The sequence below is a fragment of the Artemia sp. Qi Xiang Cuo genome, chromosome 5 (assembly GCF_049724085.1).
Source record: "Artemia sp. Qi Xiang Cuo chromosome 5, ASM4972408v1, whole genome shotgun sequence".
Classification (NCBI taxonomy): domain Eukaryota; kingdom Metazoa; phylum Arthropoda; class Branchiopoda; order Anostraca; family Artemiidae; genus Artemia; species Artemia sp. Qi Xiang Cuo.
The window spans coordinates 44,717,163-44,732,943 of NC_142798.1; the positions used below are offsets into that span (position 1 = coordinate 44,717,163).

A 15,781-nucleotide genomic window follows, 5' to 3' on the forward strand; every position below is an offset into this window, starting at 1 on the left:
AAAAAAGAAAAACAGTATGCAATAATTGTCAAAATAAGGTAGGCCTATGCTGCAACAAAAAAGAGAAGATTCTTTCATTTTAATTTCTAAACATGGTTAGAGATAAAAACAATTGCGTCTTTATTATAACTCTAATTTTTGAATCAGTCTTAATTACTTTAGTTCTTTTAATGCGGTTACAACTTGAAAGAAAAATTAAAAGCTTCCCAAGAAGAATTATTTTTTTTTTAATTTTCAAGCAGCCGTCTTCTCAAGCCAAATAATTTTTTAAACACATCCAACCAAAATTATGAAATGTCCGTTTTTTTCCGTATAATTGAAAGGTCCAACAACTATGTCTCTAGGGATATTGGGTATGTCAACCCCCACAGCTGTGAAATTTACCCATTATGCTTTAAAATTAAATCAAAAGGCACTATATGTATGGTTGCCAATATGAGACCTCAGCCATATATCGGGAACGACTGGGGGTATTACGTTGAAACTTTCGGGGTTACTACTTTTACTACCTCTTTTCTTACAATTTAATCAAATCAAAAGAGTCTAAGTGTGTCTTCGGGGGAATTATATTATCTTAAAGTTTTTGGGTTTTATTTTAAATTTTATGGATTCTTATAAAAAGAGCGAAAAGACTTAAAGATTATTTTCGTTTTACATGAAAAAGACTATCTCAATAGAAAACGAGCTGAAATTCATTCAATTTTTTTTCTCATAAAATAAGTCTTTCAAAAAAAAGTAAAGAGCTGCATTAAATAAAAAATCAGCAGAAATAAAGTCAAATAATCTTCCAAGCGTAAAACTACCACAAATCGCCATCAGTAATTAAATGAAACCCAAAACGAACAGAAATGACAATAAATAACCGAGTCAAATTCAAAACGAGCAGAAACACGAGTAAGGCTTACACCGTCCATTCCTTCTGAAGACCAGACCATAATTTGCACTTTACTTAAGAAAAATAAATCTGGATTGATTGTTTAATAAACTGATGTTTATTCCTTAAAGTCCTAATATTTTTTTTTTATTTATTAAAGTTAAAAAGTGAAAACTTTTCAAATATATTTTGTTTTCAGTAAAGTAAAAATTATGTTCTTGTCCTCAGAAGGCAGAGGGGGTACGTATGTACCTCCCCCCCCCCTACTTTTATTGTTTTCTGCTTGTTTTGAGTTTGACTAGGTTGTTTGCTGTAATTTCTGTTCGTTTCGGTTTCATCTATTTATTGATGGTGATTCGTGGTAGCTTTAATCTTGGAAGATTATTTGACTTATTTCTGCTCATTGTTGGTTTAGTAGAACTCTTTACTTTTCACAGAAAAGCTGATTTTGCAGAAATAGTTTTTTTAAATTAACCCAAAAGAAGAGTCGTGTCGTTAACATTTGAATGTTAATTTACCTGGACAATACCAATTGCAAGATATCAGCCAAACCCAAGAAGATTTGGTATATATTGGACAACAAGACTCAACTTTAGAAGCGTATTTTCGACATAACCAGGCCTTGAAACAAATGTAAAGAAAACAAAATTTTTACTATTAAGGGCTCGGCACACGTAGCTGATTTCGGGAACCGATTTCAGCATCAGTGCACAAACGATAGCGGTAAGAAAAATTTGTTGAAGAAAAAATATATTGCGCGAGATTTCCAAAACAAAAAATCATGGACACCATTAGTCAACTGGAGTTTATTAATAGTTGGATGATTGGTCTCAGCTTAGTTCTCAGTTTAGTTCTCAGCTCAGTAGCGGGGCCTTTCACCACATACATCTCTGGCTGACTATTTATTTTTTGTCCCTATTTTTTTTTTTATGATTATGAGGAAAATCGGCGCTGGTTTTGTATATCTGCGCTGAAAACTAGAAAATTTTTCAAGTTCAAATCGACGCCGATTTCTTTTCAAATATATCCTTCACGAATCCGTCGATTGCGTGTCATTGGTCGAATTCACAGCGTAAATTATGTAGGCCTATCTCGCCCAGAGTGATTACATTTGCGAGTACCTCTCTACCATGTGAAGGATGCAACACGTTTTGAAGATTTGTGCGACATACAAACAAGCATGTTTAGCTCATGGTCTCACATTCGACAGTAAACAGTGGATAGATGACCTAGAAAAATTGGCACTGTCCAAAATGCCTTCTGTAATACGAATAACCTTTGTTCAGATTCTTGTTTTCCGAAATCCTGCAGATCCAAAGATCTCATGCTATTTTACCTTTTACTTTGCTTAATTTTTAGATACAGCTTTTTTCTGGCTAACCATTGAAACAAATGGTTCAATATCCCTCTTCTATTCACAAATCAAACTCTCATTCTGCTATTAAGTGTTTCTAGCTCTAGTTTTTTGAAGAAAAAAAAAATACTTACATGGTATCAATTTCTTATATAATTTTTTACGCCTGGAAAATTATTGTTGGACAAATCTAAGCATATATATATATCATTAAAAATCTAAGCAGTGAATTAAAATTTGTATTATTTGTTTATCAGTTTACTGTTTCAAACTTTGTTCACATTTAACTAGAATCTTTATTTTCCTTTGATTCTAAATATGTCACTTTCATTTCTTAATGTTTATTAAGTAAAGGACAGCTATTAAATTAGATTCCACGATGAAAATCCAGATTTGGTGCATATTCATTGTCATAAAAGCATTTATTGAAAGATAAGGGTTTATCTTGAGGGTATTTACCTATTTTTATTCACCATATTTACCATTCTCTCAGTAAAGAGCAAGAGCTTCAAAAAATAGTTTCTGAGTTACAAAGATACCAGATCCACATCTCGTTATACCAAAATCGAAGGAAGCAACTTAGAGAAAAAGAAAGATATGGAATTCGAGCTAAGCAAGTAGCTGACAAAATAAAGGGCAATATGAAAAAAATTAGGACGCTCTCAAACTGAGTATAAAAAACAGACACTAACACGATGCGAATGCGGTAGCTCTCAGTAACGTCAAGTTTAGAAAAAATATATACAAGTAATGGGGATTATCGGATTTATGCTGTCATATCCGCTTCAGCAAGAGTTAAAAGCAAGTATTAAAACGATAAGATTTCTCAACTTAAAACTACCAATTCAGGATCACTCCATAGAAACAGCAAATAGGACATATTGCAGACTCTCGACCTAAGACTGTGAAGTCAGTATCAACGCTCCACGTAAACGACTAAGCAATTGCTATCGTTATTCATACTGCTACTCATTTTAAATCAGGACGTTATTACGTCTACAGGTGAACGTCGCAATGGCCCTCTATTCCGTATAGTTTAAAGGTATGGTGGTCCTATCCTTGTTTGTTTTAATTTCAGTAGCCTACATTTCAAGTTTAACTTGTATATTCACTGTTACTTTGTACGTTTTAGGTTGAATCTATTCGGCTGTTGTAATATCTGTTTCTTTTCAAAGTTGACTTGAATATTAATTTTAATTCCTTTTTTGCCTGTGTGAAGTCTTAGCATCCTTCCACATATTTCGTTGAAAAATCTTTGTTGTGGAAACTATTTTTTTTTATAAGATGCAACGGTCGAATCAAATAAGAATGGACAGAAAAAGGCTTACCTTCTGTGTATATGGTCATACACTTTTGCAAAAAGGGATTCTTAAAAAAATTGAAATTTTGAGGAGTGTTTTATCCAACCTCTCCAAGCGGTTGGAACTTGGTATTGAACCAAAATGTTTTAAGACAGCACTTTCTCTTATTTTATATCAAAGAACTTTTTTGTTCCCTTTTGAATAAAAACTAGGCTTAGGTTGATAAGAATGATTAGCAATATCTCCTTTCCTCGTTAAGAATTTTTAGAAATCTGTCATGGTCTAGATGGCCAATTGAAGGGGAAATCTATCAATAGCTCCTTGTAAATAATAATGTTGTCCTCAGCTGGGTTTCCCTGGAACTTACAATATCCTCTTCTATTGATCATAGAGAAATACACGATGTCTCTATGCTAGGATAAGTTCGTTACTAAACACTTGTTCCACTGAATTGTATGTTAATTAACTTACCTGAAGGAACGTTATGGAGATTCAACGGCTTTGCCAGTGTATGGGAAGCCTTGCCTTATGTACTTTGGTTTTTCGTGTTTCATTGAAGGCGTTTTGGGTTCCTATATAATCAGCCAGTGTCACTTTGTAATCTTTGACTTGCTCATGAAGAACCTTTTTTATTATTTAGATGCAGGTTGTCATCTATTAAAAACTCCCACGTCCACCTAAAACTTCCCCTTAATACCCTTAGCCTTAGTATTACTGGTAGCTGTAGTATTAGCTATAGTAATAGTAGTTGCAGTGATAGTAGCAGTAGTAGTATGCAAACAGTGTTGACTAAACAGCGTTACTAAACACTTGTTCCACTGAATTGTATTTTAATTAACTTATCTGAAGGAACGTTATGGAGATTCAACGGCTTTGCCAGTGTATGGGAAGCCTTGCCTTATGTACTTTGGTTTTTCGTGTTTCATTGAAGGCGTTTTGGGTTTCTATATAATCAGCCAGTGTCACTTTGTAATCTTTGACTTGCTCATGAAGAACCTTTTTTATTATTTAGATGTAGGTTGTCATCTATTAAAAACTCCCACGTCCACCTAAAACTTCCCCTTAATACCCCTAGCCTTAGTATTACTGGTAGCTGTAGTATTAGCTATAGTAATAGTAGTTGCAGTGATAGTAGCAGTAGTAGTATGCAAACAGTGCCTTTTCGTTAGTTCAACATTCCTCTCAACACGCCCTGAAAGTTTCAACTTAATACTGTTTGCTGTTCCTTAGATATTGCTGATACGCCCTTGGCACATAGATGCACATAGTGTGTAATGATTTATCAAATCATCCCTGTAAATATTACCTGAATGTTTTACCTTAATAATCTGAGCCTTTGAAGTAGAAGTGACAGTATTGGCAGTAGCAGTAGCATTAATAGTACTAGTTAAAAAGCATGTAGTTCCTTTTGGTTAGTTCAAAATATCCTCCTACACATACCCTGAAGTTTAAACTTAATATTCTACGCCTTTCCCGATCTATTGTCGAAAGTCTTAACACCCTTAGCCTTGGAACGATTAATAGCAGCATTAATATTACCAGTAGTAGTAGTAGTAGTAGTAGTAGTAGTATTAATAATAATAGCAGTAGTAATAGTCGTAGTAATAGTAGTAGTAGTAGCCCTAGTCGTAGTAGTAGTAGTACTACTACTAGCAGTATTACTACTGCTAGTTGTTGTAGTAGTGGTTGTAGCAGTAGTTGTAATAATAATAGTAGTAGTAGTTGCAATAGTAGTAGTAGTAGTAGTTGCAATAGTAGTAGTAGTAGTAGTAGTAGTAGTAGTATCAGTAGTGTAGTAGTAGCAGTAGTATTGGTAGTAGTTGTACTAGAATTAGCAACGGCAGTTGTAATAGTTGTTGTAGCAGTAGTAGTAGTAGAAGTAGTTGTAATAATAGTAGTAGTAGTTGTAGTAAGTATTAGTAGAAGTAGTAGTGAATACCTCTGGCATGTGATCCGCATGCCCGAGACTCGATTACCGAAGGTCGTCCTTCAGTAGCAGCCACGTGGTACCAGAAAAAGAGGACCCCCCAAAGAGACCAAAAACCGCAGTTGCCGGAAAAACCTCACAAATCTCAATGCCTCAATCCAACCCGAATGAGAGGATGTCTTGGCTTTCGCCGCGATGAAAGATGACTGGCGACAGCGATGACTCTTCTTGGATGCCCTAAAAGCCTGTGGAGGCACAGGAGGATCTGACACCGGCTTGAGATATCTCATAATAATATTGTTAAGCTGGAGGACATAGTAAGGGAAGTAGAGGTCCGACAGCTGGCAAGATAAATGGTAAGGGTGGGGAGGCTGAACCCATCATTGCCCCCCCAACCATAAACGGAGCATTTGTTTTGGGGTGTAGAGGCAATGGGCCTTGAAGGCCTGAGCCTCGACCCACTGATAGTGGGTCTACCCCTCCTAATAATAATAATTATAAGGGAGGCTGCCACTTGTTTCTTCAGCTCCCGTTTTTTACATTCATGTTCGACATTGGTTTAACAGCGCGTTTAGATTGGTAATACGCTAGTCACCCGTGACTGTCATCCATACATTAATCAGCTTCTCTTAAAATATTTGTCTGAGGAGGGAAGGGGTGTTAAATATTAATAATGACTTTTAGGTTTTCCATTCCACGGTTTTATCGGGAAGATCCCTACAACTAATCATTTTTAAAGGAATAGAACCAAAACTCTATTGAATATAAACTCATAGATAGCTATACTCCTAGATAGAGTAGAAAATATCTATAAAATATATTTAAATAGCTTTCAATTTCTAGTGGTCATGTTGCCACAAGGTGACTCATTCGTCTCTAAACATACATGCAGCCGATCTAAAATGAGCAGTTGCCATAAAACATAATATGCAGCAGTACTAAAAGTCATACCATGTTGCATACTTACGCACAAATTATTGGAGGGAGCTAATGAACTCAATTATTAGAGAAGGAGATTCCTGAAGCTCCAAAAATTGATATCCTTTTGGCATAAATTATCCAAGTTTTTGCAACAAATCTTTCAGATTAATCATAAGCGTGCTGTATAGATGATGAGGGGACAACAGCAACTCTCTAATTGTTGTAGCGTTTTAATCGGAATGAAAGATTACATTAACATTCTTACCAGACAGAGGTGGCAGGGGTAGTGTTATCTCAAGAGTTAGCTTGTTTTTCAATGATTCCTTTTGAAACAAAAACCATTGAAAAAAAAAGTTTGGCCGGAAAAATCCTAACTATTTCAGGAATGGAGTTCATTCTCAAAACTTTTTATGCAAAAGTTAATCTTTAGCGTTAATAACCGACTGTGTGTGTTTTTAGAAATCTCTTCCTATATTTTGAATAGCATTAATATAATATTAAAACAGGAAACAATGGAACAGGAAGGAAGCACCCTCAAAAAGTCAAGCGATCTTAATGAGAACCACGCCAGCAGATCCTGCATATCAGAGACCCCTACTTTTGATGTTTCAAGCTTCTATTTGCAAAAATTTGGAATTGGTGTTATTTACCGGAAGAAAGATCACGGATGCATGTTTTTTTTTTTTTTTTTTTTTTTTAAAGGGGTGAGCCTATTGAACCAGTCATCGTAGAGGATCGGTCAGGGCTCATTCATTCAGAAATTCAAAGCTTTAGTGTGCTTTTTAAGTGATGGATAGGACTGAAGGGCAAGTACCCCCCCCTTCCGAACCCCTTTTTACCCAAAGACATCCGATCAAAATATGTCGTAGCCATTTGACTCAGCATAGTTGAAATTTGTAATAACCATGCCTCTGGGGATAACATGAACCCCCACAGTTCCTAGTGAAGGGCTATAAGTTATGTAATTTGCCCGTTGCTTACATATAGTATTTGCTATTGGGAAATATAATACTTATCTTTTTCCACGGAGGAGGAGGGGAATTTCCTGGTATGATGTGAAAAACAGTCAGAAATTCGAAGAAACATGTTTCTCAGCTGAAAGTAAGAAGCAACAGTATTTCATATCTGAGGGTGGTTATTTCTTCCATAATCCCTCGATCTTAACGCTAAAGTTTGACTTTTTGTCGCAATTTCTTAAGAAGGACTCCTGAAACATAAGGGCCGTTGAATTTCAGCGAGAAGTATTTTTTAAAATTTAAGGAGTTTAGCGTCAAGAGTGATGGTTGAGGGAGGAGCAACTCCACCCCCCTCCCCCCATATTCAGAATAATTTCTGTTCGTTTTAAGTCTTAATCTTGCTCCTTATTTTCAGTTGAAAAAACTTGTTTTTTTTTTATTCAATCTACTTAAGGAATGAACTCTCCTTTATAGTTAACAATGTAATTCTTTTTCAGCTTCAAGTAATTTTCCTTTTGAAAAGACGGTTGGACGACGAACCATTCAATTTCGCTCTCGTTTACAAAGAGTATGCCAATCAATCTAACAAACGAGGCGGAATCAAAGGATCAGAGAGGACTGTTGTCAAAAAAGCATTTGAGAGACTTCAGGTAAGCAGTCAAAGCAGAAAAACTTGTTTATTATTTAAAACGTTATCCAGGGGGCTGTATATATATATATATATATATATATATATATATATATATATATATATATATATATATATATATATATATATATATATATATATACGGTAACTTGATTAGCATAAAAGTTTTTTTTTTTACTATAAAATAATGTTTCTAGTAGCGATAGAGGCAAGTCGGACATCTTTCTGAGTCAAAACTTGTCAAAGAGATTGATAACCTCTAGCTTAAAGGCATCTCATCAGGTTTGGTTAAGAATGCATCATGGGTAATTACAGAATGATGGTATGATAGAGTCATAGTTGTTTCAACTTGAAAGTTATATCATTTTGCGTAAAAGCTAACTCAATTCGCGAAACAGGTATTCCATTGGTTAAGAATGCATCATGGGTAATCACAGAATAATGAATGGTATGGTATAATCATAATTGTTTCAACTTGAAAGTTGTATCATTTTGCGTAAAAGCTAACTCAATTTGCGAAAAAAGGTATAGCATTTGCATAACTCTAAAATGAATGATCTTAACTGGTGATTGAATAATAGGGGGAAACAGAACTCGATAATATTTTTAATTGGATTGTATGAAGGTGGTAAAAAAGGGTTAAACTGCTTACCTGTTAAGGTTACCCCGAAGGGGTTGCTAAATCATCGGCAATTTATTATAAATTTGAAATAACATCGTTGGCATCAATCTACGGAAACGATTAACGGTGACAAGATGACCTTGTGACTTGACCTAGCTTTACTTCTCGGATGTGTTCTGTATAATACACAAGTACCATTTGAGCAGTGTCGTCAATATAATATATGCTTTAACATTGTAGTATACTAAAATGTTGATACTAATCCATCTGTGAAAATGGTTACCGATGACAAGATGACCTTGCGACTTGACCTAGCTTTACTTCTCGACTTTGTTCTGTATAATACACAACTACAATTTGAGCTGTATTTTCAATATAAAATATGCTTTAACATTGTAGTATACTAAAAAGTAGATACTAATAAAGATGTAGATGCCAAGAATAGAATTTTAATTAGGAAATTCTAAACAATCCTTAGAAATACTTAGAAATCAACTAGTGAGATGAGTTCGATGGTTTGAACCATCAAGGACCGCAACCACAAATGACCCGAACCAGCAAGGACCTCAACCTCCAAGGGCCTCCTATCCCCAACCTCCAAGGGGCCCCCTCCCTCCAACTTTTTGGGCCCCCCTCCCCCAAAATTTTTTTGCCCCCTCTCCCCCATTTTTATATACTTTTTTTAAGTTTTTTTAACTTTTTTCTATTGTTTTAACATGGTGCATTTTTTTCAACTTTTTTTACATGTCTTAGAATGAGATAAAACATACTTAAAACATTAAAAATTGACATTTAATATTTTCCAAACTCAAAATGAGAATGCTATAGATATGTTAGTCATGACTTTTACTATTAGGAAAACAATGTTTGTAGTAGCACTTTTTTTTACTGAATTTTTTTGGACAGAAATTATTCAACTTTTGTTTACGTATCTTAAAATGACATGAAATATGCTTGCGGCTCTACCAATCGTACTCTATGCTGGCTCATAGACACGACGCGGCTTTCCCACTGGTACTCTATTGCGGGGTTATCGACACTACCTAGTTTATTGCAAGTAATAAATCAGTTTTGTTTACGCAGTGGAAGGATAAACACATAATTCATATCTTTAAAAAAGTGAAGATGAAGCATTTTAAGAAAGTCTGTTAACATGATAGTGTTATTGTAGCATTGAATGCTGACAAGGAGAAGTATTTGTACTATGAAACAAGTACAATGGAGATCTTATTGGGAATGTATGCGTGCATTGTCATGACAGTAAGGAATTAAATTTCTCTGGAGTACCAAAACAATTCAACTCTTATGATGGTGGGTATGCGAGATTGAGATCTCCGGAGATGATTCTACTCAAAGATAATGCTAACATAAAAATAATCATCGCTGATAGAGGATAACACCTTGCTACTGTTGCTGGTAACACATTACCTACTGATACATCCTATCGTCAGCTTTAGGGTATCAGCAATCAACGGAAGATCAAAAGAAAACAGGCATACTCTTCTACTAATATCGTAAATCATATCTTGTCTACGTGCCGGAACTGCTACCTGTGTAAAAATAATGTGATAATAGACAGTGAAATGGCCCCGGAAAAATAAAAAGGGCAATGGTAAAAAATATCACGAAGGAATATAAAGATGAATTGATGGAAAATGAAGCGCAAGTGAACGTTAAATTACTACTCTTGATCATATAGACAATGAACCTAATAATAGCAAAGATGTAATGCATATTGAACACGTTGATGACCCCCAGAAAAAATTTTATATGACTCAAAATGGATTAATGATGATTCTACTGATTGCGAACTAAGAGAAGAGAGTAGCTTCAATATCAAAACAGAACTTGATGATTTATTTTATGGAACAAATTTAAATTGTCCAAAGTTGTTCAACGATATTAATAATGTATAATAATGTATTTTTTTGTTAATATCGTACATGACATTATTTCATTAAAAATATATTATGCATTACATTTTTATGTCTTGATTATTTTTAGAGTATACTAGCATATCAAACGTTTAGAATATCTATTAAAACATCGGAGATGTAAGAAAAGGAAAATGCATACATCATATGTCGGATAGATAGGTTAACATGGAGAAAATCTAAGTATCAGAGTGAATAAATTCTTTATCAATGTCCTTTGACAGATACGTTTGATAACACTGACATATTTTAAGTATCAAAGTGAACAAAATCTTTATCAACATTCTTTATCGATATCATTTGTCGGATACGTCAGCTAATATTAATAAAATCTATGTATTAGAATGAATAAATTCTTTATCATCATCCTTTGTCGGATACGTCGGATAAAATTAAGAAATTCTAAGTATCAGAGTGAATAAACTCTTTATCAACATCTTTTGTTAGATATGTCGGATAAAAATGACAAAATCTAAGTATCAGAGTGAATAAACTCTTTATCAACATCTTTTGTTAGATATGTCGGATAAAATTGACAAAATCTAAGTATCAGAATAAATTCTTTATCATCATCATACGCCGGATCTATCGCTTATCCTAATAAAATTGACAAAATTTAACCGTCAGAATGAATAAATTCTTTATCTGCATCTTATGTCAGAAATGTCGGATAACATTGTCAAATCTAAGTATCAGAGTGAATAAGTACTTTATCAACTTCTTTTGTTGGATACATCGGATAACATTCACAAAATCTAAGTATTAGAGCGAATAAATCCATTATCATCATCATTTGTCAGATTCGTTTGATTAAATTTAGAGAATCCAAGTATCAGACTGAATAAATTCGTTATCAATGTCTTTTGACTGATACGTTTAATAACATTGACAAAATTTAAGTATCAGAGTGAATAAATTTGTTATTAACATTTTTTCATCGACATCATCTGTCGGATACGTCGTATATCATTGGCAAGACCTATGTATTAGAATCAATAAATTCTTTATCAACATCATTTGTCGAATATGTCGGATAAAATTGACAAAATCTAAGTATAAGGGTGAACAAGTTCTTTATGAACATCCTATGATGGATACTTTGTATAACATCATCAAAATCTAAGAATCAGAGTGATTAAATTTTATATGAACATCCTTTGTTGGTTACATAGGTTAACATTGACAAAATGTAAGTGTCAGAGTGAATAAATTCTTTATCAACATCCTTTACCTGAAATCTCAGTTAACACTGATAAAATTTAAGTATCAGGGTGAAAAAATTCTATATTAACATTCTTTATCGGTATCATTTGTTGGATACGCCGGATAACATTGACAAAATCTATGTATTAAAATGAATCAATTTTTTCTATCAGTATCTTTGTCGAATAAATTGGATAATATTGACAAAATCGAAGTATCAGATTGAATAAATTTTTTCTCTCAGCATTTTTGTCGGATAAATCGGATAAAATTGACAAAATCTGTCGAATTGAATAAATTTCTTATCAACATCATTCGCCGGATACATCGGATAACTTTGTCAAAATTTAACTATCAGAGTGAATGAAATCAGTGTGAATGATCAGAGTGAATGATACGTTGGATAACATTGACAAAATATATGTATTAGAATGAATAAATTCTTTATCAACATCATTTGTCGAATACGTTGGATAAAATTGACAAAATCTAAGTATAAGAGTGAACAACTTTTGTATCAACATCCTATGCTGGATACGTCGGGTAACATTATCAAAATATAAGTATCAGAGTGAATAAATTTTCTATCTACATCCTTTGCCGGATATGTAGGTTAACATTATCAAAACCTAAGTGTCAGAGTGATGAAATTCTGTATCAACATCTATTGTCAGATACATGGGATAACATTATTAAAATATAACTATCAGAGTGAATAAATTTTTTCTATCAACATCTCTTCAGATACATTGGATAAAATTGACTAAATCTAAGTATCAAAGTGAATAAATTCGTTATTAATGTCTTTTGACAGATATGTCTGATAACACTGACAAAATTTAAGTATCAAAGTGAACTAACTCTTTATCAACATTCTTTATCGATATCATTTGTCGAATATGTTGGATAACATTGACAAAATCTATGTATTAGAATGAATAAATTCCTTATCATCATCCTTTGTCAGATACGTCGGGTGAAATTGAGAAATTCTAAGTATCAGAGTGAATAAATTCTTTATCAACATCTTTTGTCAGATATGTCGGATAAAATTGACAAAATCTAATTATCAGAGCGAATAAATTCTTTATCATCATAATATTGCGGATACATCGGTTATGCGGATAAAATTGACAGAATCCAAGTAACAGATTGGAAAAATTCTTTATCAGCATCCTTTGTCAGACACGTCCGATAACATTGTCAAAATCTAAGTATCAGAGTAAATAAATTCTTTATCACCTTCTTTTGTTGGATACATTGGATAACATTCACAAAATCTGAGTATCAAAGTCAATAAATTCATTATCATCATCATTTGTAAAATACGCTTGATAAAACTGAGAAAATCCAAGCATCAGAGTGAATAATTTCGTTATCAGTGTCTTTTGACGGATACGTTTAATAACATTGACGAAATCTAAGCATCAGAGTTAATAAATTCTTTAATAACATTTTTTTTTATCGACGTCATTTGTCGGATACGTCGGACAACATTGACAAAATCTATGTATTAGAATGAATAAATTCTTTTACAACATTATCAAAATCTAAGTATCAGAGTGATTATATTCTATATTAACATCCTTTGTCGGATACATTGGATAACATTGAAAAAATCTAAGTGTCAGAGTGAATAAATTCATTATCAACATCCTTTTCTGGATACGTCGGATAATATTATCAAAATCTAAGTATCAGAGTGATTAAATTCTATATCAACATCCTTTTCTCGGATACATAGAATAAAATTGACAAAATATGTGTCAGAGTGAATATTTTTTTTTCAACATCCTTTGTCAGATACATCAGATAAAAATGACAAAATCAAAGTATCCGAGCGAATAAACTCGTTATCAACGTCTTTACCGGATACATCAGATAACATTCATAAAATCTAAAACCTAAATTAACCTTATTTTTGAATGTCTCTCCCACTATGACTGTGTGTCTGAGCGGGTGTGCTGCCATCTATGACCAGTCTAACCTAGATTCAACGTAACGATGCATAAGTCAAATTAATGGAACTTAGATTTTATGAATGTTATCTGATAATGAATTTTTTCACTCTGATACTTAGATTTTGTAAATTTTATCCGACGTATCCGACAAAGGATGTTGATAAAGAATTTGTTCATTCTAATACATAGATTTTGTCAATGTTATCTGACATATCCGATAAATGATGTCGATAAAAAAATTAATAAATATTTTATTCACTCTGATGCTTAGATTTTGTCCACTTTGATGACTTTAAACTGAGATTTGATTACGCTTGGACCTACGATGGCTGAAAGTGAAAAAATTATTTTGAATCCGTTACTGAATTTTGTTACGAGAGCACTTACAGATGGAATAAAATTGGACTGTACCGTAAAAGCGTGTGTTGCTTTCTATGCACATGAAGAATTTATAAAGGCAAAGCGAATCCTCCATACTGAGTTGAATATTACGAATCGGCTTGTGACCTACTCTAAAGATGAAGACAATATCGTTGAAATGTGCCAACTTCTAATTGCAGCTGCGAAAAATAATGTGAGCATGCCAAAATTTGTCATCTTTAACCCCTGCTCGGATCCGGTCATCGGACAGCCGGTGAGTGCAACAGTTACTGCCAAAGTAAATGAACTCTCTCGGAAGCTTGATAATTTTTTAGCTACCCAGTCCGCTCCAGCCATCAGTATTTTCACAAGCAGTCGTAGTGCACCTGAAACGTCCAAGCCCAAAGATTTTTCCTATTCTGTTGTCTTGATAAATCCCCCCTAATAGGTCAATGGCCCAAATGACCGGAAAGTTTTCATAGACAGTTTCTGTGAAAATGCAAATGACATTAGCGAACTTCGCAAATCTGCAAACGAATGGAAGCTTGTGGTCAGGTCGAAAGCTGCAACAGCGAAAATCGTTGAGAAAGCAAAATCTTCCAAGCCCGATATCAAAATTGCTGTTCGAGAACCCCTGCACATAGCTGTGCTTCGAATTGTCCCTGAGGATATAAACTGTGAAGGACTAAAAAATCTAATCCCGAATAGTACGAAGACTGAGCAATGCAGAAAATCCAGTTCTTTCAAAGTGTATTTTGAGCTCCAACAATTTCTGAGTGTTTCGGTGATTATCGGCTACGAGCGTCTACCTGCTGATCCGTTTAAGTCCTTGCCAAGACGATGCTATAACTGTCACAAAATCGGCCACCTCGCTTCCCAGTGTACGGCTGAACCTTTATGTTCTAGATATGCCTCAAATGAACATCGTTCTACGCGAGATGAACCATGCAGACAGCCGACATTCTGCGTTGAATGCAAAATCGGGAGTCACACGTGTTACAGTGTAAAATTTCCCTCAAACAGTAATCCAAAAAAGAAATGACATCTGAAGCTTCTGCAGTTAAATGTTTATCGTGGAACATTAATGGCTCGTTCGCGAATAAAATTCCGATCTCAGATGTTGTATTTGAGCAAAATGAAGTTGTCTGTTTACAAGAACATTTCGTCACAAGCCGCAGTAAAAGTATTCTTAGTTTCAATAGTTCAGTATCGGTTTATTCAGTTTCAGCGAAGCAGCTAAGTGGAAAAGGGTGACCCTCCGGTGGTATTGCCACTTTCGTTCGTTCGACTCTAAGATCTAGTGTATTTGAAGTCAATGACAATTTTCTGGCGATTCGTGTTGAGGGCTGTGTTCTTATTAATGTATATTTGCCTAGAAATTACCATGATTAGCGTTCGGAGCGTGCTTTTCCTTATTCTAGTGATAAACTCGGCCAGTGTATTAACCGTATTAGATCATTAAGCCTTCAATGCATATTAGTTGGTGACTTCAATTGCGATTTGAACGAACCGCTCTTATATAGGTCTTTACGTTCTACATTGTTGCTTAGTATTTTTGGAGACCAGTTTGATCTCAAGTGTAAAAATTTAAATTTTACAAACGTACACACCTCAATGTCTACATCAGATCTCGATCACGTCGTTGCGTCCGCAAATCTCAGGATTTCGCCTGTCAAGGTTGTGCTTGATTTTCAACTATCTGATCACTTACCAATACAG

General features: G+C 34.1%; 1 protein-coding gene across 1 annotated transcript in view; it reads left to right on the top strand.

Moving 5' to 3' along the window:
• Positions 1 to 15,781, top strand: part of Orc4 (origin recognition complex subunit 4) — a 365,469-nt gene that overhangs the window by 227,942 nt on the left and 121,746 nt on the right. Inside the window, exon 8 of the mRNA XM_089088865.1 lies at positions 7,831 to 7,983. Within this exon, the coding sequence (XP_088944991.1) occupies positions 7,831 to 7,983 (153 nt within the window). The remainder of the gene's footprint in view (positions 1 to 7,830; positions 7,984 to 15,781) is intronic.